A 22,823-nucleotide genomic window follows, 5' to 3' on the forward strand; every position below is an offset into this window, starting at 1 on the left:
TGAATTTTTTTTTTTTTTTTTGAATTGGCGCCAGCTTGATATTCCTCCACCACTACACACAACGCTCCTTGTGAGCCATGAAATTGAAAGCCAAGTGGAGAAACGAGCCTCCATTTTGCATGATCACAAATTGCATATGATTATTTTTTTTAATACATTTTTACGCAACAGTGTGTACACGTTTTCGCTCTTAAGTATTAAAAATAATAAATAAAAAAAAAAAAAACTTAACCATCGTGTCAGCAATTTTTTTTTATCACCACCTTCAAACCCCCCCCTCCCCCCTGCCCTGCTGCTACCCTTTCACGTGAATACCAGGCGAACATGGAGGAAATCCCCGAGGAATTGAATGCCCGAGAAGATGATCAGGGCGCGAAGAACTTGACTTCAGTGAATTCGAACGATGATGATGTAGCTGCAAGTGGAAAGGGAGGTAAAGGCAGCCACAGCAGCAGTTGCAACAACGCCGGAGCGACCGCGGCGACTGGGACGAGTGGAGGTGCCGGTGGTTACCTATTCAATTTGATAGATCGATTTAGTAGCCTGAAAAAGGCTAAGCAGAAGGTGGGAGAAGAGCAAAAAAGTGGTAACGAGAAGGAGGCAAATGAGTGTAATGGTACCGACCAGAACGGACACATGAAAAAAGGAGCGGACGACGCGAGCCGCGATTGTGATGCTCAGAAGGGGAGAGAAGCGGATCTCTTCGTGAAGAGTGAGAGTGGCAGTGGTAACAACGGCGTAGAGGAAGAGCCCGAGGAGGGGGTGAAACAAAAACACGGTAGCGAAGAAACTGGCGAGACAGGCAAAACTGGAGAGACAGGCAAAACTGTCGAGGCCGCCCAAATCGCCCAGGTCGCCGAGACCGCCGAAGGGGTGGAGGAAACCTGCGACCAAAGGAACCCCCAAGATGAGATCGACGAGGGAGCAAGTGAACCCGTTTCTTGTCACAGCGCGAAGGAAGCGAATAGCAACGGAGTTGAAGAGGACAAGGAGAAGCCAACCGGCGCTTCGGACTCCGCCAAGGAAGGAGATGGTGATACGAGCAACGAGAGTGGAAACAAGGTGACGAAGAGTGGCCCCTCCGATCGGGGAGTCTCAGATGGTGTTATCTCACAGGGTGAAAGCGGAAACCCCAATGAGGAGAACCCCCTGATGAAAAGTCTCTGCGATAGCGAACTAGCCAAAATACAGGAACTAATTAAGCAAATAAAAAAAAACGAAGAACTGTACAATGACGAGCTAAACGGAGATCTGTTCTTTCTTTACGACGAGCTGTATCACACGCTCCTCGACCGTTTAGAGGCTGCCAACTTAGAAAATAAAGACATGAAAAAACTCCTAAAAAGGGAGATGGAGAAGTTTAAAGAGAATCACAGCATTGTTTCGGACTACCTTAAGGGTTGCGAGCACGAGGTGAAAGCGGTGCTGCTCAGTTGGGGTGGTGACAGTGAACAGGGTGGTGATCAGTCCGGTGAGCAGTCGGTGGAAAAGGCTGATGAACAGTTGGCGAAGCAGCCTGCTGAGCAATCGGGTGAACAATCAGGTGAACAATCAGGTGAACAATCGGGTGAACAGTCTCATAAACAGTCTCATGAGCAATCCCGCCAGCCGTCGGAGGAGAACCAGAAAGCACCCCCCCAGAAACTCGACAAGGGAATGCTCACTCAAGTAAAAAACTCCTTTTACCAATACTTAGAGCAAAAATTGAATGACGATTGTTATGATCACAACGGGATGGAAGAGAATTTGCTTCACAACAGAAATCTCAGCTTGCTCTTCCTCCTCTTTTGTCAAAAACATATTATCCATTTTGTGGAGGAGGCATTTTCTACCATGTGTTTAATTATTGAGGAGGGTGCTAAATGCGGAAATGAAATGAGTTCCCTCTTGAAGAGACTGAACTGTATGAATATGATTTTACATTTCCTAATCACGACGAATGAGCGTAACGGTGGTGTCGGCAGTGCTGCGCATATTGCGGGAAGCAGCACTGGCTGCATGCAGGGATTGTACAGCGGTAAGGCTTGGCACAGCGATAAGGCCTGGCATAGCGACAAACCCTGCCAAAGCGACACGATGCTCTGCGTAAACGGAGTAAGCATCCAGATGCCAATCGATTTGGTGGAGAACAAGGATTACATGGACGTCAAGCGGGAGACAGAGGAAGTGAGTGAGAACCACGACGATGAGCATAACCACCTTCACCATCAGTTGCACCAACATCAGCAGCTGCACCCACATCAGCAACTGTACCCGCATCAGCAGCTACGCCCGCATCATCAGCTGCATCTGCATCACCACCACCACGAATTGGCCAATAAAACCAACTTCAGCTCCTTAAGCAATGGCAGCAACAGGACGAGTAAAATTAATCGACTCAACTTAAACAAGAAAACGTCAAACTACTTCAGAAAAGACATGAACGAAACGCAGGTTAGTCTGTCCACGTGCCTAACGGATACCTCCGTTGTGGACAGAAAGATGCGTGATAGGAATGTGAGGAAGAAAGTTATGAGCAACGAAAATGGTGGCAGAAGTGTAGTGACACCGAGCGATAAGGCAGGCGCCCTCCCCAAGAAGACACCGTATGAAAACGGGGGCAGTGGCAGCGCGAATGGAAGCGGGAACGAAAGTCGTAGTGGAAAAAGCACGCAAGGCAACGGCGTGACGAACGACTACTTCAGCGACATGATGGTATACATTTCGTGGGTCCCCAAAAGCGCCCGCTGCCAGTACCCATTGGAGCTGCCAAAAAACTCCGCAGAGAGAAACAAGCTAGCCGAATACATAGAGGCAAAGGAGCAGATGCTGTACATTCTGAAGCTAATGGGGTACGAAGAAATCGATAACATTTATTTTCACCCCCCAAAAGGATCTCATATCAAAATCAAGTTTAAAACGCTAGCCTGTATGAACAAATTTTTAAAGGCCTACAAGAACACGCCTGATAAGTGGAAGGAGGATATGTTTAACTTCTTTAACATCCCTTTCAGAAGCAGCATTTCCGTGAGGGACCTTCGAATAGAAAGAGCTGTTCCCAGATCCTCTGCGGCGGAGTTTAAAAAAATGAAGAAGATGAACAAAAATTACAATGACTTGTTTTTATTTAAGGACAATTATAATCTTTGTGAGGATGGAAATAATAACAATTCTAAGATGGAGAAAGTGAATCTTCACTACGATGCGTTTAATGGGCATATGATTGTACATAATAATGGCGGAGGGACCACCACGGGTCCTACTTCCGCTGGTCACTCCGCAGGTCATGCCGGAGGCCATTCCGCTGCTGCATCGGCGACAACTTCCCTTGGTGCTCCTCCCACTGCAGCAGCCGCGGTAGGGGTGGTAGTAACGGACCACCGCCACCACCACAATGGAAGCACCCATGTTAGCCTGAAAAAGAACGCTGATCAGAGAAGGAGCATTTCCAAGATGAAGGGCGCTATTGGATCCATGGGTGCTGAGTTTAGCTCCGGGGTTGTGCATGGCGTGGGTGGAAGTCGATCGGCCCTGGACGACCTGCACAACGGGAACATGGCCTTAGGGGTGAACGCCGCGAGTACCGCTTCGTATGGAGGCCTGAACAGCGGCATGAACGGCGGCATGAATAGCGGCATGAATAGCGGAATGAACGGCCGAATGAATGGCGGCATTTCTAGCGGCGCGCATGCACACCACCCCTTCTCGGGCCACAACAACACCAGTAGCACCACCACCGCTGCAACCGCGGTGATGATGTCAAACGGAATGCTCAGCAAGGTTAGCGGCAGTGGCGGCAACGCGCTGCATGGAGTTTATATGGCGGGAAGGAGTGGCGGAAATAATCTCAGAGATGATGGAAGAACCTTCCTAGCAGGCACCCACATGGGAAGTGGAGTCATGAATGGGGCTAGCGGCATGGGAGGCAGCGTCAATGGGCACTACGGCAGTCACGTGGGAAGTCATTTAGGAAGTCACATGGGAAATCACTTAGGAAATCACATGGTATCCCACTTAGGAACACATCTCAACAGCGACACCTTCAATCACGGCTCCACCGGAACGATGCACAGCGGATGCCTCAACAACAAGGGAGGAAGCGGAAAATCGAGTTACCCCATTAACCATAACAACACGATGTACACGTCTAGGAGCTCATCGAAAAATTTGTACCTTATGAAAGGCGCCAGGAACGTGAACAACAAGGGTAGTTGCATGGGAATGGGTAGCGGTGCTAGGGCAGGAGGAGGACCGGGGTCCTTTCTCTCCAGCTCCAAGTACCTCGGTAGTGGCAGTAGTAGCAACAATAACGGCATGCATGCCATAAACAAGGATTATCTTACCAATGGAGGTTACACCTTAAAGAAGCAGACTCACTACGCATCCTTCTCAAATAACTCCAAGGGAAATGTGAACTCGCTTAATGAGCATCTGTATGGCTTCAATAGTAGCGGCGGAAGTACGGCCAACGTGAATGGATTCAACGGGTCGAATGACGCAAACGGGATGAACGGGATGAACAAGATGAACGGAATGAGCGGAATAAACGGAGGCGCCATTGCTAGCAGCGGCCTGGGAAGCCACAATTATGGAAGCAGCAGCATTATCCTTAATACGATGAACAACACACAGCATAGTAACAACAACAGTAATAATAATTCGACGAGGGGGACGCAGAGCGACACCACCAATTTGAATCACTTCTCGACCAGTGCACCTCTGGACGGGCCGACACTCAACAAGGAGAAAAATATATTGCGTGGGTTTAAAAATTGCTACATGGGCCTGGGCGCAGTAGGAGGAGGAGGTGGGGTAAGCGGCATCGGTAGCTTTGGCGGAGGAAGCGTGTATTCGGAGAACAACATTAACAATAGCTGCAGCAACAGTTGTAGCAACAGCATCGTTAACAACAACCACGGGCTGATGGGTTGCTCTCACGGGAGAGTCGACGGCGGAGAGTCTCTCAAGTTACAGAATGTAAGTGGAGACAGAAGTGGCAACGACAGCGGCAGCGGAAACTGCCATAGAGACAAATACGGATCCGATTTGGCTAGCCAAAAGTATAGCACACAAAACGATGACATGAAGGAAGATTTTAAGAATCTCATCAATATAGACTTTATTAACGACATCGACATGGAATTCGACGAAAAGAACAATGATCATATGTCGGTGCACAATGCCACTGAACACAATAGTGGCAATGTTTGCAAAGGCTTCCACCACCTGCATAATGGGCACACGAATAATGGGAAGCGGCTCAACGGGATAGGCAGCTGCATGAGCGAAGGGCTACTAAGCGCGAGCGCCACGTGCGTGGGAAACTGCATGGGAGGAAGCTGCTTAGACAACTGCGTCGGGAACTGCCTGGGGGGGAGCTGCGTGGGCAGCTATAACGGCAGCAGCAGCATCAAGGCGCGTGACTTCGACAGGTTCGACAAGTTTGAGGCCTACGACAGGTTCGATAAGTTTGAAGCCGACGACAGGTTCGACGACTACGACAGATTCGACAAATTCGACCACTTTGATAACTATGACCAATTTGATAACCATGACAACTACGACAAGTTTGAGAGCTACGACAACTACGAGAAGATCCCCTTTGACGACATGAATCACGAGCCCAGATACGGCATCAACCTGGAGGAAGATGAGGAAGGGCGAGAGGGAGACGCAGAGGTGGAAGGTGCACAGGAGGGAGAGGCGCAAGATGCAGATGCTGCGGCCGCGATTGAAGCGCAGGACGCGGGTCAATCAGGTAACTTCAACGACGAAATGAACCCGTGCGAAAATGACTTTGCCTACCCGAATGGAAGTCTAAGTAACAACAATAAAGTTGGAAGGGCCTGCGAAGTGAATGTCGATGATGGCGCTGGGATGATCCTGTCCGAGGGTTTTAGCAGCTACTTCTGTGAAGAGAACTCCAAAGGTGTATACAACTATTATGGCACTCCTGACGGAGAGGGCGTAGGAGGAGCAGTGCTGGCTCAGAGCACCGCCACGACTACCACTGCCACCACGGCCAACAAGAGCAATTTGAATTTGAGCGGGAGTGGAAACAGTGGGCATGATGGAAGCTCACCAAATTTGGAGGAGACCACGTTGAGTAATAATTACAGTGGGGTAATGGAGCCATCAGAGAATGGCATGGTCAGCTCTCCACCAGACGGGATCGTACTATCGGCTGCCAATGGGATGGCCACCTCTGCGGCAAACGGCTTGGCCGACTCATCTGGGAACTCCACGACCAACTCAGTTGCCAACAACGGCATGGCGAACACGAGCTCTTCCCTTTACCGAGATACGATGAACCCCAAATTGTACATTGATGGCATCACAGTGAAGACAACCTTTGGAAAGTATGACGACGGAAACTTTTGCGAGCTAACGAAGGAAGACAAACTGAGAGGAGGAGCAGGGGGTGAAGATTCCCAAGTGGATGAATACGATTTAAAAATGAGCGAGGAGGATGCAAATAAGGGTTTTTTAAATTACTCCTTTCAGTCCCCACGTGTCGACAACGAGCAGAGTTTTTCGGACAATTACGTCAACTTCTTCTGATTTATCCCTACGGCTCTCCTTTTAGAGAAAGGGATTTTTGACGAGAAAGGGAGGGGAGCATGGACTCTCTCTCTGCATTTCAATGGCCAAATGCCATTTTGGCATAACCTCAGTTTTGTGTACGCAACGGAGTCACACAATAGTAACAACGAAAATATTAGTGGTACCTTTGATATTTTTTTTTCTTACCCCCCCCCTTTTTTTTTCTATTCGAAAGTCGAAACTTGTTTAGTCCGCATGTGTGAACATTATGAGCCACACAAGACAACACACTTTTATCTTGATACGTTGATTGATTGATTACCCTGCCGAGGTTGACATTTGAAATTTTTTTTTTCCTTTTTTTTTCTTTTTTTTTTCCCCTTCTTTTTTTCCTTTTTGAAGTTTGAGAGATGTCTTATTGTCCCCTTATTCATTCCGTTGTATATAAGTATGTATGTGTGTACTTCTTTATTTTTTTATTTATTTATTTTTTTCTTTTTTTATTTATTTGTTTATTTGTCTATTTGTTTATTTCTATTTATTTATTTTTTTTATGATTGCCCCATCCCACTCCTTATGTGCGTCTCACCCTTTTGCACGCACATGGCACCACCGCCGTGGTCTGCTCCAAGATTATCGATATTCCCAAAATTGCGGTGTGTGACCGATCTCTCTCCTCCACCCCCATCCTCCATATACCTCTTTGCACATTCTTTTGAAGTCATGAATTTGTGAGGCAGTCTAATCTTTCGTGCCCCCGCCTGCATGCGACTGTGTCATTCTACTTCTACGCAAGATGCACCTGTATTGTATATACACGAAACACACCTGTGGGTTTTTTTTTTGAATTAAACTTAAAGAAAAAAAGGAAACTGGTTAAATTTAAAAAAAAAAAGAAAAAAAAATGTCGCTGTGTTGGAGGAGATGTAAGTACACCTACCGCCGTATCATCACCGCCATTTTGGAAAGACACCAATTGGCATGCAGGGGGGAAGAACTGCCTTGCCCCAGCGGATGCCTAGACGTGATTACGCTAATTTTCCTTCTTGCATACGTTTTGCCTCGGCCTCGCCCGCGCTCCGCAGATCAATCGTGTTTTTTCGAATTGGGCCCACCTGGGTACACGTACACATGCAATTGTGCAGGCATGTCCCCTCCTTTTTTCCAACGTTCAGTTTAGCTTCCCCCCCGCGGGGAATTTTCCTTGGGGGAGCTACCCACACGCTTTGCGATTAGCTGCAACTTAGGAGTCGAGGCTGTCAAAAGGTGTTTGGTTCTTCAGCGGAGGGGAAGGATACTTTCCAAAAAAGGGGTACCCTTTTTTTTTTTTTTTCTAGAGTGCGAAGTTGTTTCGTTCCGGTGGCAACCAAGTGATGGAGACAGCGGGCAGGATGAAGCATCAATCTTTCTTGTTCGTTCTCGTCCCCCGCCCCCATTGCATTCGCCGCCACGCGGGGGTGATCTGCAGCGGTGCACATGAGTAGGCAACACAAAGCGCATAAGCCACACAGAACTACACAGGTCGCATATGCGTTGCAGCGCCGTTTTGTAGGCCTTCTCCAATGTACATACGAATAATACGCCGGTGCGTACACCTCCCTGGATCGCCCTACCTCCTTCATTTTACTCTCCCCTTGGAAAAAGAAAAAAAAAATCCCCGTTTTGCCTACATCCCTACAATTCTGCTAGTCGTACGTTGCTCGTCACCCGTTTGGCCAAACGAACTTCCACTCGTCGGGAAGGGGGACAGCCGAAGTGGAGCATTTTTTCTCGCCCAGAAAAAATTGCAAAAAAAAAAAAAAAAAGGCGGAAAAGGCGATAAAGAAGAAAAAAATAAATCCCCCTCCGCGTGTTCCCCATCCGGCGTGCTTATCATCCCCTCTGTACATTGTACAACTTCCAAAGTGGGAGGGAGACGCACATGACGCTTTTTCGCCACTTATTGTGCCACGTCATCTTCGCTTCCCCTTGCCCCCATGCGCTAAGCCAGCAGCATGCTGGACGAAAGGCAAAGAAATCTACAGAGGTACGCCTTGCATCTGGAAAAGAAGGACCTCCTTCTTAAAGGGAAAAAGAAAAAAAACGATCTGAAGAACATTTTATATTTCCCCTCCCTGTTTTGGTTCAATGGGCAGTTTTGTCCCCCCATTCCGTATTTCACCTTTGACCGGGATGAGGGCGGGATAGAAGTAGTGGAGACAGGAAATCTGGGGAATACCTCCCCGGGGGAAGGAAAAAACTCCCCATTTAGAGTTCATGTGGCTGATTTCCTAACCTGTGGAGTGCACAAAAACAGTGTCATTGTAAAGAGAGTTGTAAAAAATGAGGTCTTGAGTGTAAGTATGTTTAGCGACATGAAGGTTGTGTCGTGCGTTTTTTATGTGAACATTGAGTATGTGCTGGGTTTGGGTCCCTTCTTTGGCACGACGACGAATCCGTTTTTTTTCTGTTTATCTTTGGCTACTTCGGGCAGGGAGGGTCACCAAACGGGGGAGACCCGGCGAGAAACCAAGCGAGGGGCCCCTCAAGCGGATAATGAAGCACCCCATCAGGTGGCAAAACGGAGGAAGTGCCCAGACGGGGGGGAAAAAATCGGATCGTCAGCCCCCCTCCGGGCGGAAAGCCCCTTCCTCATCTGCGACATGCGCAACGCCCTGGACACGGTCCCTCGAGAGCTCCTCCTCTACAACGAAAAGAAAGAAATACACTTCTTCGATTATGTGACAAACAGATCTCGATTAATCACACGAGAAAGGATACAAGTGACGGCAATGCAGTTTAGCTTTCTTCACATAAGTGAGCACAACAGTCTTTACAACAAGATGGGGACAGACGTCTACGAGGGGGGCATAAAGATTGTAGACCTAGACCAAGTGGGGCAGAAGCTTTGGCGCAAGAATAGGTACTGCTTCGAGGTTCTGCAGGGTTGGCTCAGCGGGGCCAGGGATGGAAATAATCAGCCAAACGAAGAGGAAGCAGGTGAAAGGGGAAAAGTATATCAGAGAGCCCCGTGCGGGCAGTGCCGCATGGACAAAATCCTGCGGCGGATGTTCTACGTGCTGATCTATGGAGACAGCGAAGGAAACATTTACTTCCTAATCCCGGAGAAGGAAGTAAAAATAAAAAAAAATTTCAGAAAAGGGGAAAAAATACACCTCATAGAGACCAACGTGAAGGCCTACTTCAACACAAAAGGTGACAGCCGTATAGCCACTGTGTTGAGAAACAATGTGCACATCTTTTTAGCGTATAGGGACTGCATCTTGGTTTTTAATTTCCCTTTGTATCAGCCTCTCCTTCTGGTGAATGTGGCCGATGAGGTGATCTTCTCCCTCAGTGCCTGTCTTAACGACCACGGCGAGGTGTACTTTGCCTTCTCCACGCAGAGGTGCGTCAGAATTGGGGAGCTCTCCCGTGGAGGCGAGCTGCTCCGTGTAGAGGTGGACACTACCCAAGGGAGCGGCACTCAAGGGAGTGCCACCCAAGTGGATAACACGAGAGGACACCCCGCCGAAGCGAGCACCGCACACGTGGATAACACGAAAGGACACCCCACTCAACGGGGCGCCAGTCAAGTTCAGCACAGCGGGAACAACCCACACAACTCGAAGCAGCAGAAGACCCACACCTGCGTCTGCTTCGGAAGGGACAACGATCTCTACATAACCAGCGGGGATAAGGGGATCATCCACAGATATAATTTGAAGCAGAAGCAGATCACCCATAAATATGACCCCCGATGTAAGAGGATCTTCCATCTCGCCATGTGCACACTGAATGGAGAAGACTACGCATACGTCTACGACGCGGAGAAGTTCCTCTGCCTCTTCCAACTGACCAGGCAAAAAAACGTATACAAAATTTTTACCCTTTCTGTGTGGGTCTATCAGATTCTTTGTTTTCGATCCAACGTCATTTTTTCCCTTGGAAATGAAAACGTGTACAATTTGGAGGTCAAAAATGAAGGGGACAAGGGGAGCGGCAGCACCGACAGAAGCAACAACCGCAACATGTTCCTGACAAAGCCGTTCTACTCCGATCGCATGAGCGTCTGCACCTATCTGATAAATCACCCGAACCTACCACTCGTAGCCTTTGTAAACAAGAAACTCCAGTTTGGTGTTTTCTCCCTGGTGGACGCTCAAAGGAGAAGTGTCCTTGTACCGCCTATACGAGAAAATCAGAATGTCTTTTCTCTGTGTTGGTTTAGTACAAGGAGGCAATTGGAGGTGGTCGATTTTGATGGGGTAGGTTCCGACCTTACCGCTGCGGATCCGCTCACGCTTAATCAGTTTACAGATGAATGGAGAGGGGGAGGAGTTACCCCTCATTGTGGTGAGTATCTCGTTCCCCCTTTGGCCACAAACCTCGAGGGAATAACGCAAAATAGAGGAGCGAAAAATAAAAGAAAGGACGACAATACCCGGATCAACACACACATAGCACAGTTACTACAGAGCAGCCCTTACGATACACACCTGGTAGTGCTGAATGGAGAGACGCTGTTCCTTTACAGCGTCCTCACCAGCCAAGTGACAGACTTAAAGGATTATTTGAAAAAGGCAATGCCCCAATTTTGTGGAAAAAAAAATTTACTCAAATCGACTATTTATCGAAAAGTATGCTACGTTTTTATCTTCTCAGAAAAAAATATGTTTTTTATCTTTGACCAGTATTTCACGTTCTCTTTGCGAACCATAAATGTAGATGATCGCATTGTCCGCTTCTACCTGCGCGACGGGTACCTCTTTATTCACTCCAACACGTCTGTTTATTTTACGTGCCTGCGGAATGCGCTTTCCCTCTTTCCTGAATTTGTCCAAGGGGGGGATGAGCAAAGTCAAAATTTACAGTTCACGAAGGTGGACACGGCAGAAACGTTTAAGATAGCTCTTTTCGATTTTCTCTGCGTGGGGGAAGAGACGTACCTGGCTGTTTTTACCAAGCGGAAGGAGATTCTTGTGTATAGGATGCGCACGGGGGGGGTGCAGAACGAACGGGTCGGCATGGAAGACGGCACCGCAAACGAAACTGCAAATAGAACCGCAAATGGAACCGCAAATGACACCCCAAACGGAACCCCAAACAGCACAAGTGAGGAAGCCCACCTCGTCGCTCAGTTCCTCAGCTTCTACCAATTCGAACACTTAAACAAAGTTGGCAGCATCCTGAGCATGAAATTTTTTTACTCCTCCGTCAAGCGGCGGACGTATTTGATTTTCGGAGGGCTCGAGCAGTTTCTCTTCTTCTGGGACTTTGCGAAGTATCCCCTCGTGCGGCGGGGAGGGGGCGACATAAGGGAAGTCAGCGGCGTGAGGGAAGCGGCGTGACCGGTTTGCATTAAAGTGGGCGTGGGAAGCTGGGCAAACAAAGGAGGGAACATCTTTGCCACGTGGCTACCCAGTTGCCACCCATCCGCCACCCCATGCAGATCATCGAATGGTCACGCTGTACGTGCGAACGATCTCGAGCACCAACCGCTCGTGCAGCTCCTTCACGAGGCCTCTAAAAGTGTGCTGCTCCTGCAGAGGGGGGAGGGGGAGAAAGGGAGGCGGTTGTGTGTGGATCACGAACGGTTACAGTACGGGGTTGTGCTGCGTTATGCCACATTATGCCACGTTACGCCGCGTTTCGCCGCGATGCACTGAATTACGGCGACCTACCCGTATGCTCGCCGGCGCGGCGTAGAGAAACTTGTACGTGTAACTGGTCCTGCCGGAGCCCTCATGGATGAAGACATCGAGAAGTAGAACCCGCCTGAGCAGACCACTACCTCCCAGAAGGGATGCAAAATGAAGAACCTTTTTTGTGAAGAGATCCGTGTCCCACTCCGAGTTGACATAAAAGGACACATCTCTTTCCTCGTGCCGTACATTATATAAATTTAAAAAATACAGAAATGAGTCGCTCTTTGGTCGATTTGGATCCCTTTTCCTCGACAATAGATGCAGTAATGCGTTCCTCAAATGGGTTCCCTCCAGCTTGGGGGAATCTACTAAGATGTTTTCATCACCGATGTTTTCATCACCGATGTTCTCTTCACCGATGTTCTCTTCACCGATGTTCTCTTCACCGATGTTTTCTTCACCGATGTGTTCTGCTTCCCTAACAGCTGGTCTATTCGTCTGAATCGATGCATCTCCATTTGTGTCACCCCCTGGAATGTCACCATGTCTAATCATATTTCCAGCCGTGCCTTTTGTCCGCCTCATCTCCGTCTCCGTTTTTTTTGTCAATAAAGTATTCCCTCCTGTGTTCGTAATGTACAAATATAGGTCCCGTATTCTCTTGACCTCCCACTTTATCATGGCGATTCTATCTAAACCTAACCCTATGGCTAAGTAATCACCCATATCATACTGCTTCCATTTTCGAAAGAGGATTTTCTTCTTTAAGATTCCACAACCCAAAATTTCAACCCATTTGTTCTTGTAATAAACTTCTGCTTGCAACGAATGGTTGGTAAAATCAAAGGAGTCTTTCTTTATTCTCCATTTGTGTGTGTTGGCAAAGATTGAGTCCAGCAATGAACAGAGAAAGTACATGAGCTGTTTCTTTTTCCCTACCAGTTCGTTTTTTATTTTTATATATATGTCCATTTGGTTAAAAAATGTAAAGTGCAATTTGTCGATGTTGTCTTTTCTGAAAATGTTTGAGATGATGAGGAAGTTGTCTGTGCCTCTGTCTAGGTGTGGTGTCCCGCTGTGGGACTTTCCCTCTGCAGTTTGTTCCCCCTCTGCAGTCTGTTCGCGTCTATCTGCAGTTCGTTCGAGTCTCTCTACCGTCTGTTCGCTCCCCTCTGCAGTTTTTCGAATGGCCCCATTTGGTGTCCCCCCCCATTGGGGGTTGGAACACTCGGTCGTATGCCCCACCCCACAATGTGGAATGTGCCTCCCCTTTTGTTCCCCCCTTAGCAAGTGACAGACATGGGGAAAGAGAGACGTCGCCTGGGGGAGGTACAAAAGCGAGTCCGAAAAGTAAAAGTTATTCCTCGCAGACGTGGTATCATTCGTGTCCTTAATCAAAATATCATTAAAGCATGAATTCGTTTGGTACAGGGGACACTTGTTATAAACGACCCAGAAGGAAGACTCCCTTTTGAGGTGATCAAGGATCCTCGTCGTTACATGGTGAATGGGGTGATTCTTAATACTGTACACATATTTAAATCTGCCATAATTGATTATGTCATTCTTTACGTGGTAACTGTTGCTCAGTTTTGACAGCGTGAAGTTAGTTATGCAGGGGTGAGGGGGGTTGTTAACGCCGCTGTAGCAGCGCCTAAGTTGGGTGAAAAAGGCGGCTACTAAGGTGTGGAGAGCAAACAAGAGGCGCATTTCAGAGGTAGTAAAGAAGGAAAAGGCCAGTGGGGAAGGGAACCACGAAAGGAGCTGCAAATCGAACCAAACAGCGGAGTTTCATCGTTCCTTCGGCATATATCATCCCCATTCTGCATTCTCCCAAAATTTCAAAATGGTAATAAAAAGAAAAAAAATGACCGTAGAATAGTCAGCACAATTTCGCGCTTTACAACAAAATGGCTATTTTTTTTTTTTTCCCAATTTTGCCTGAACCTTTCATACAAAAATGCGGTGACTTGCTCCCTTGCGTCGTTCTGCAGTTGGCGGTAAGAGGGCACACAAAAGGGGCATAGCCTTGGGTGCCGCAGCCTGGCAGCAGGTCATACTGGACAAGTGACGCGCGAGAGGCGATGTGCGATATACCATCTCCGTATGGGTAAAATATGCTGCTGTTTTGACAGTCGATATAGCATGGTTCTGCACGCATTCGCTCCGCTGCGCCACTCAAGTCGAGAAAAGTGAATTAAAAACACCAAGTTTTGGAAGGCTCAAATTCGCCGTGGAAGTTTCCCGTTTTGAGATTCATACCGCCCCGAATGTGCGAAGGGGGGGAGGAAAATTGCGTGAGGAGATAAATAAACGAGGGGGTAAATGGCCCAAGGGGTGGATAAACCAGCGCGCTCTTATACAACGTGCTCGAGTGAACAATTAAACGCATGGGCTAATGCAAGATTGATTAATTATATTAAAAAATAAACAGGGCACAAGCGGCACGCCATGCAAGTGCAAGTAGAATTGCCCGTGTGCGTGCGGCTGCACACACGTTGTCTTATTAAAGAGGTCAAAAAAAAAAAGAAAAAAAAAATTGACAGGGGAGAGTAAAGCGGCTTAGGGGGGGGGAGAAGAGGAGCAGCCCGTGGACGTGCGGGGGAGGCAAAGGTGCCGCGTTCACGTCCGTTCGGCTAATTTGTTCGATCTGTCCGCTGTGCCAACCATGTGAGTTCGCTTCGCAGTAGTGGAGGTTGCACCCGTCGTCTTGATCGTCTCCCTATTCATTCTCTTCCTCTACTCATCGTAGTTGTACCCGTCGTCTTCATCCTCTTCCTCCTCGTCGTCCTCTTCCTCCTCGTCCTCTTCCTCCTCGTCATCTTCATCCTCCTCGTCATCTTCATCATCGAGGTCGTCCTCATCCTCCTCCTCATCGTCCAAATGGTCCAGTTTTCTCCTGTATCCTCCACCCCGTCTATGCTTCTGTAGGTACTTGGGCGAGTTGATGCTTGAGTCCAGGATTCCCTTGTCCTTCTTCTCACTATCCACCATCATACACTCCGTGGTCAAAACCATACTGGCAATACTACAGCTATTTTTAATAACACTTATGATCACATTGGTGCTATCGATAATTCCGTTCTCAACCATATTGACAAATTTGTTTGTATTCACATCGTATCCAAATCCATATTTGTCTTTTGAGTTTAAAATGATTTTGACGACATTTTCTCCATTCACTCCTGCATTGTCTGCTATCTGTTTTGTAATTACATCTAAGCTGCTGACTACTATGTTTGCTCCCATTTTTCGGAGCTCCAATTCGGATTCTAAATTTCCTACTAGATCGAGGTATTTTTTATCTTCCTGGCTTCCTTTGTCTTGAAGTTCTTCTTCAATTTTTTTGTGTATTTCGTTTAGGAAGTTAGATTTGATTATCTCGAGATAAGTGACTCCTCCTCCTGGGACGTATCCAATGTCGATTGCGCTCTTCACTGCATTGGTTGCATCTTCGTATTTGAATTTCCTCTCTTTCTGTTCCGTTTCGGTATTTCCTCCGATTAATATTTTGGCAATACCACCTGATAAAGCAGCTATTCTCTCGTTTAACTTCTCTTTGTCATACTTAGATGTGGTTTCTTCAAACTCTTTCTTTAAGACCTTAATCCGGTCGTCAATCTGGTTCTTGTATTCCTCCTTGGTGATTAGACTCGTTCTATCTTTTTTCACAATGAGTGTGTTTGCGCTTCCCAGCAGCGTCAGGTAGTTATTATCGAAGGAGCTCATGTTATTGTGGAGGTTATTCAGGTCTAGCCCCACGTCCGCGCTTATGTACTTGCTGTTTGTCACGATGCAGAGATCCTTGAGGTAGTCTTTTCGCCTGTCTCCGAAGGAGGGCGCTCTTATTGGGACCTGCAAAGAAGGGGGTTGTTTTTGTTAGCGACGGTGTTAATGTTACGGGCTTTTTTCTCACGCAGATTGATAGGCGGTTGAGCGGGATGCAGCTTAGAGCAATACGGGACTCCCTTCACTCGCACGAATGGACGAATGGACAAATGGACGAATGGGGGAGCGCAGGAACACATCGCGCCCGCGGCGAACCCCTTCGTGAGAAGACGGCGCCACGGAAAGGTCTCCGCCTCGGGGGTTCCCCCTATGTAGGAGGGCGGTACCATAGAAGTAACCCTGCCTTAGGGGTTACTCTACTTCTGTGCCCTCTCTGCTTTTTCCTGTCACCACTTTTTTTGCGCGCAAAAGATGGGGGGCATTTTACGCAATCTAAGCGGGGAGTAGAAGCGAAGACTGGAAGCGAACAGAAAAATGACCCGGTAACAGGGTAGCCGCGTGTCAGCGTAACGGTGTAGCCGCTGATCCGCTTATCTGCTTACCACTTTGATGGCCCCCTTGAGCTTGTTTATGATGAGCGTCTGGAGCACCTCGTTGCTGAAGTCGTCGGCGATGATGCAGAGCGGCTGCTTGTTCTTGGCGAAGATCTCCAGAATGGGCAAAATGGATTGAATGTTGTCGATATTCTGGTCCGTGATTAGCGTAGAGACGTTGTTATATTCAATGTGATCTTTATTCTCATTGTACAGAAGATAGGGGTTAATAATTCCTCTGTCAAAATTGTACCCTTCTGTGAACTCTAGCTTATCATTAATATCAGCGTTATCGTCCAAAATGATCGCAGCATTTTTTCCCAGCTTATCGTAAGCATTGGCAATGATGCTTCCCATGTGTGTGTCGTTATTGCTAGCAATAGTAGCGATGTTTAGAATATCCTTATACGTTTTAATTGGAGTGGAGAGTGATTTAATCTTTTCGATGATCATTTTGGAAGCTATCTGTATGCCTTTCTGTATTGGAATGGGATTATGATTCCTGTTGACTTGCTCAATACCTTTCTTTGTGATGGTAGCTGTCATTAGAGCCGTGGAACTCGTACCATCTCCTGCTTTGTCATTGGATATGTTAGTACTCTCCTGCATTAACTTGACTCCATTATTTCTCTTCCTGTCCTTTAATGAGATATTTTTTGCAATCGTCACACCGTCATTAATTATGAGGGGGCTTCCATACTCTTTTTCAAGAAGTACGTTTCTTCCTCTCGGACCCAATGTCAGCTTCACTACATCTGAGACGGTTAAGATGCCTTGTAACAACTCATTTCGGCATTCGTTTCCGTATATGATATCCTTCCCCTTAACTTTGTTTTCAGTCATTTTGACTTTAACGTAATTTTCCTTCCTCCTGCTTATGAGCTTACTGTTAATATATTTGAGCCTCTTGTTGAGGAGCCCCCTGCGCTTGCCGGAGAGTCCCCTCTTCCGTTTGACGCTTTGCCCGCACTGGAGCAGGCAGCCCAGCAGGGCCACTAGTAGGAAAACAGCGGCGTGTCTCGCGTTCATCTCGCGGAGCGGCTTATAACGGGCGGAAGATATGACGCCGTTAACCTGTTTCGGTGGACGAGGTGACACCGGCAACTTGTTTCCGTGGATGAGGTCAGACTTGCACGCTGTTTCACCTCACTGGGTATGCCTCCTCACCGCTGTAACTGTGTAGGTGAACCGCGCACAGCTGGGAAGAATGTGCTTCCCCCCTCCTGCCTTCTCGTACACCCACAAAGGTGTAAGCACGTGGAGTATCTTTTCACGTGGAGTATCCTTTCACGTGGAGTATCCTTTCACGTGCAATATTCTTCCACGTGTAGCGAGGCGAAGTCGCAGTCACTATTTGGGACTACTCCCTAGGTGACACGCTCTCATGTGTAAGAAGAAAAGGCCAAAGGAGCGCATACACTTGGGCGGATTTATATCTATATTGTGCTACTCCCACAAACTGGGAGGGGAGCCTCAACAGATCAGTTACGTCAATGTGGAGTGACTCGAATTGCACTTCTACCTCCAATCACAGTTGTGCCTCGACTAACGGCGAGGTTATTTTCTCCTGAGTGGGGAGGGGCGTAACTCCGTTGTTGGGAAGTCGCTTGTGGAGACTTGTTCGCAGGTTTTTTTTTTTTTGTTACTACTTTGTACTGGGGGCCACAGGAAAAAAAAGCATAACCTGCGTTGTGTCATTTGGAAAGGAAAAAAAAAAAAAAGGAGAGCAGTTCCGAATGGAACAGGCATATGCAAGGGCTAGTGGAAGAGCAAACGAAAACACGTGCACAAATGTGTCACCTGCGAAGGAACGCTTCTTCTACCCGTTGGGGGCAGGGCCAACTACACGTGAGAAAATACGTCACTTTTTCTCTATTGAAACTGCCCCTGCTGCTTCTTCATAGAATACGGGGAGAATCGCCTCCCAAGGGCGTCGCGGGAAGAAGCAGGGCGACGTCACCCGCGTGCGCTTTGCGGCACACCCCAGCTGCCTATGGGACCACGACTCTCGCGTAGGTTAAACCATGTCGGCGCTCCCCCGTAGGTTAATCCGTGTTGGCACCCTCCCATAGGCTAATCCAACCTGATGCTCTGCTGGAGGCTGCTCCACTTTGATGCTTCCTCTTATGTTACCTCATCTTGATCCTCGCTCCTGGTTCCCCGGTTTGGCCTCTCACCCATGTATGAGCGGCCTGGCCACGCTCTGGTGCCCTTCATTTTTCCGCCACAGGCGAGCAGGGCACAACCCTCCCCAATTGTGTGCTTTTCCCACGTGCGTATAATGCTGGAGTTGTTTTCCGTTTGGCATCAACCCAGTGCACAACGGATAATATCCCCTGGGGGCATCCTTCTCTTGTTTTCCGGTTGGCCTCCCCAGATGAAAGTACGCCCCTGATCTGTTATATCCCCCCGTGGGGACTTTTCCTCAGATTGGTAGTCCCCGCAATAGTATTTTTTTTTTTTTTTTTTCACGCACAAGTACGGCTCGTTTACACGGATTTTTTTCCCTGTGCCTTCGCTCCATTCTCCGTTAAGTTGTTTATTCCCCCGCGCTACTGCCTGACAGTTTGGCTGCTCCGCAGATTGATCATGTCACAGCTTCACTGCCTCACAGTTTGACTGCTCCACAGATTGACTGCTGAACATCCTGACAGCTTCGTTCATTCCCCACCGGACCAACCACCAGGCGGACCCGAATAAGTGAACGCGGAAAAAGGATAGAGACTACACCCGTTGACGAAGCTTTGTTTGCACGCTCTTATGTGTACTTATGTACGTGCCGCCAATTCCAGCGGCACCCAAAGGAGGCGATTCCTTTTAAAGGGATAAGAGCCCCCCAGATTCACGCACAGCTGAGCTGCGCGTCTCTTTACACACAATTGACGACGGACCGCCAACCCCCCTACGGCCTAGGGCATACGACATACGGAATGCCACATACACCATACACACGCGTCCCGCAGTGAGGCCTCAAAAATTAATACCCCTGCCGTTTGCACAGCAGGAAGAGCAGTGGACAGGGCATCCCCCAAGAAGGTATCACATCGCCACTTCGCAGCTACACACATGTGCATACCTCGCAGATTTCTGTTGAGCGGCGTAGCGGAAAATAAAAAAAAACCGAGCACAGCAAAGGAAGAAAAACAAAAGACAGCATAGCACAAAGGAAGCGCTGCAAACGAAGCATAGCAACAGAGCGCTCGTTCCCCTTGAGCCCACGTCGCACGTATGCGGGTGTTCCCTTCCAATCAGCCGCCACTCTGGGGCACACGCCCAAGTAACCCACATTCTGTAACGACAGTTTTTAATCGCAAACTTTTGTCTAATCCCTCCCCCGTCTTCTTCTCAGAACTTAGAATTCCAAAATGAATGCAGTTGTGAGCAGAACGAGGGTTGTCCTTTTCCCACGCCGGAGGCACTTCTCATCAAAGAAGGAGTAACCCACTTGGGCGCGCCACGGGCGGGCGACGCCCGCGCGAAAGATCGGCGCAGAATCGGCGCAAGGTCGAATTGTGTTTTTTATCTCCTCTAAATGTCGTTTTGCGTACCTTTGTGGATGTCCCATTCTTCCGGCTCACTTACTTCCCACTTCCCCCTTCCTTCCCCCCCCCCCCAGTTACGACGTGGTAGTGATAGGCGGCGGCCCTGGGGGCTACGTGTGCAGCATCCGGTGTGCGCAGAATAAGCTCAATGTGCTCAACGTGAACGAAGACCTTAAGCTAGGAGGCACCTGCCTGAACCGAGGATGTATCCCCTCCAAGTCCCTCCTGCACATTGCACACAATTATTACGAGGCAAAAAATAAGTTCAAGGAAAGTGGTATCATCATAGATAATATACACCTCGACGTGGAGACAATACATAAGCACAAGAACAAATGCATGCAGAATTTAGCCGACGGAATAACGTACCTGTATAAGAAGAACAAAGTGAACCATCTCATAGGACATGGAAGCATCGTAAATGAGAACACCGTATTGGTAAACTGTCAAGGGAAGGAGAAACTCGTGACGGCGGAACGGATTGTTATCGCTACAGGGTCCAAGCCGATCGAAATTCCACTAAAAAGGCTCAATGATCAGAATGCGAAGGAGGCGGAGACGGTTCAGGACCTCCTACACTATGACCACCAAGTGATACAAACATCGGATGACATTCTCAGCTTTAAAAAGATCCCGAAGAAAATTTCCATCATTGGTGGTGGTGTCATTGGATTAGAAATAGGTTCTGTTTTTGCCAAAATGGGTTCAGATGTTATCATATTTGAATATAACAACCGGTTGTGCTCTTTTCTAGATGCAGATGTAAGTAAAGTGCTGCAAAAAACGCTGGAAAAGATAAAAATCAAATTTGTCTTTAATACCTCCGTAATGGGAGGAAACGTCGAAAATGAGGAAGCCACTTTATTTACAAAAAATACCAAGACAAAGGAGATACAAAAGATCCAATCGGATCTGGTTCTCGTCTGTGTTGGTAGGAGATCCAATTTTGACAATCTGAATTTGGACAAAGTTGATATCGAATTGGGCAAAAATAAAAAACTTCAAGTAGATTCCTCCTTCAGTGTCACATCCCATCCAAGTATAAAAGCCATCGGGGATGTGATTGACGGGCCTATGCTTGCACACAAGGCAGAGGAAGAAGGATACATCCTAGCCAATATCCTATTCAGCGAATTGAAATTAAACAAGCCTAAAAAATCGCATATTAATTACGACCTCGTACCAAGTGTTATATATACGCACCCGGAGGTAGCCAGCGTAGGTCTAAATGAAGAACAGTGCAAACAAAGGAACATCCCATTCAAGGGAGTTACCTTTCCCTTTGCTGCCAACAGCAGGTCTCGAACCATTGATGACTTTGATGGGCTGATTAAGCTACTCGTTGAAGATGGGTCAAACAAAATCCTGGGCTCTCAAATTGTTGGAAACAATGCTAGCGATTTAATTCTTCCTCTGTCCATTTATGTTGGCAGCGGAGGGACCGCCAAAAGTCTGAGTAAGGTTATTTATGCCCACCCCACCTTCTCCGAGGTCATCAAGGAGGTCGCTCTGGCGTCCTTCGACAAGGCCATCCACATGTGATTCGCTCTGTCGTGGACAGGGGGGGGGGAATACAGCAGCGTTTCTAACCAAGCGTGCACTGCCCTGGCCTTAGGGGCAAACCAGCGTGGGAGCCACTCGAATCGTGTTCGTGCACGCTGCAGAGGCGGGGACGCCATCACGTGCAAATGGATACATACCAGTGGGTGTACCTTGTCGTGTGTACCTTGTCGTGTGTACCTTGTCGTGTGTACGTACTTCTCCGTACCTACCCGTGTGTGCAGTAATGCCCGCACAGCTTAACCCGACGCGAAGGCAGCTTTTTTTTTTTCGTCGACGAGGCGGAAGGGCCACTCCAAAGGTGCATCCTGTTGTGAAGCATAAAGCCACTCCACTGCCATGCGTACGAAAAAACTGCTCCTAAATTTGAATCACTCCACTGCGATGCGCACAGCAAAACTGCTCCTAAGCGTCCGCGCAAGCGTGGCACGGTATGCACAAACGAAACGGAAAGCTCCGCCCCATAGGGTGAAACACATGTGACACTTGGGCCATTCGCGAAAAGAGATATTGCCAACACGACCAACCAGACGGGGGAAGGAAGAAATCCGATTAACAGTTTCCCCCATGTAGATTGCAATCTCCGTTGCAGCGAAAACTAGCCATTCGGGAAATTATGAACGGTCAGGTGATTTTGTAACAAAAAAAAAAAAAAAGAAAAAAAAAAAAGCTACCCAGAAGGGGAATCCACCCAACGCACATCACTTCGCACGAAACTTAAAACGACGCTGCAGCGATACGAAACGGAAGCACACCCCAGCTGCGTAGTTTCCACTTTCATTTTAAATGGATTCCCCCTGCGAATTCCGAATTCGACGAAGAACATTTCTTTCCTGTCCCCCTGCATGAATCGCCCCAAAAGGGTGGTGTCACACAAACACCGGTACGTAGTATCTCCACCCCTCAGCTGCGCAGACGTTCGTCACTTTAGTTCCAGAGTGAGCGACAGTTCTGTTACCCAGCGAGGATGTGCCCGAGTGTTGCGCATTTGTTTTGTTTTTTTTAAGCATGCCCGGGGGGCGCATAAAGCGTATGCACAGATAAGCGCACGTGCGGGGAGATCATCGGATGTGCAGTCAGATCATCGGATGTGTAGGCAGCTCATCGGATGTGTAGGCAGCTCATCGGATGTGTAGGCAGCTCATCGGATGTGTAGGCAGCTCATCGGATGTGTAGGCATCTCATCGCAGGTGCAGCTAGCTCATCGCACGTGTTGTTACACCCCGCGGAAGCGCCAACATGGCAATGAA

The 22,823-nt window shown here is 48.1% G+C and overlaps 5 protein-coding genes across 5 annotated transcripts; 3 read left to right on the top strand and 2 right to left on the bottom strand.

The window, feature by feature from the left end:
• Window positions 1–324: 324 nt before the first annotated feature.
• C922_03503 (hypothetical protein) lies at window positions 325–6,540 on the top strand (the record flags this gene model as incomplete). Its single annotated transcript, XM_008819095.1, has 1 exon — window positions 325–6,540. One exon carries the CDS (start codon window positions 325–327, stop codon window positions 6,538–6,540), a length of 6,216 nt encoding a protein of 2,071 aa, XP_008817317.1.
• A 1,976-nt stretch (window positions 6,541–8,516) lies between these two features.
• On the top strand, window positions 8,517–11,852 carry C922_03504 (hypothetical protein; the record flags this gene model as incomplete). Its single annotated transcript, XM_008819096.1, has 1 exon — window positions 8,517–11,852. The coding sequence occupies one exon, from the start codon at window positions 8,517–8,519 to the stop codon at window positions 11,850–11,852; it is 3,336 nt and encodes a 1,111-aa protein (XP_008817318.1).
• A 102-nt stretch (window positions 11,853–11,954) lies between these two features.
• On the bottom strand, window positions 11,955–13,859 carry C922_03505 (phenylalanyl-tRNA synthetase alpha chain; the record flags this gene model as incomplete). The annotated part of the gene is made up of 2 exons (XM_008819097.1): window positions 11,955–12,044; window positions 12,186–13,859. The coding sequence occupies 2 exons, from the start codon at window positions 13,857–13,859 to the stop codon at window positions 11,955–11,957; spliced, it is 1,764 nt and encodes a 587-aa protein (XP_008817319.1).
• Window positions 13,860–14,888: 1,029 nt separating this feature from the next.
• C922_03506 (chaperonin CPN60, mitochondrial) lies at window positions 14,889–17,500 on the bottom strand (the record flags this gene model as incomplete). The annotated part of the gene is made up of 2 exons (XM_008819098.1): window positions 14,889–16,004; window positions 16,481–17,500. The coding sequence occupies 2 exons, from the start codon at window positions 17,498–17,500 to the stop codon at window positions 14,889–14,891; spliced, it is 2,136 nt and encodes a 711-aa protein (XP_008817320.1).
• Window positions 17,501–19,836: 2,336 nt separating this feature from the next.
• Window positions 19,837–21,555, top strand: C922_03507 (dihydrolipoyl dehydrogenase; the record flags this gene model as incomplete). The annotated part of the gene is made up of 2 exons (XM_008819099.1): window positions 19,837–19,907; window positions 20,088–21,555. The coding sequence occupies 2 exons, from the start codon at window positions 19,837–19,839 to the stop codon at window positions 21,553–21,555; spliced, it is 1,539 nt and encodes a 512-aa protein (XP_008817321.1).
• Window positions 21,556–22,823: the final 1,268 nt, after the last annotated feature.

The sequence above is a fragment of the Plasmodium inui genome (assembly GCF_000524495.1).
Source record: "Plasmodium inui San Antonio 1 unplaced genomic scaffold supercont1.15, whole genome shotgun sequence".
Taxonomy (NCBI): Eukaryota; Apicomplexa; class Aconoidasida; order Haemosporida; family Plasmodiidae; genus Plasmodium; species Plasmodium inui.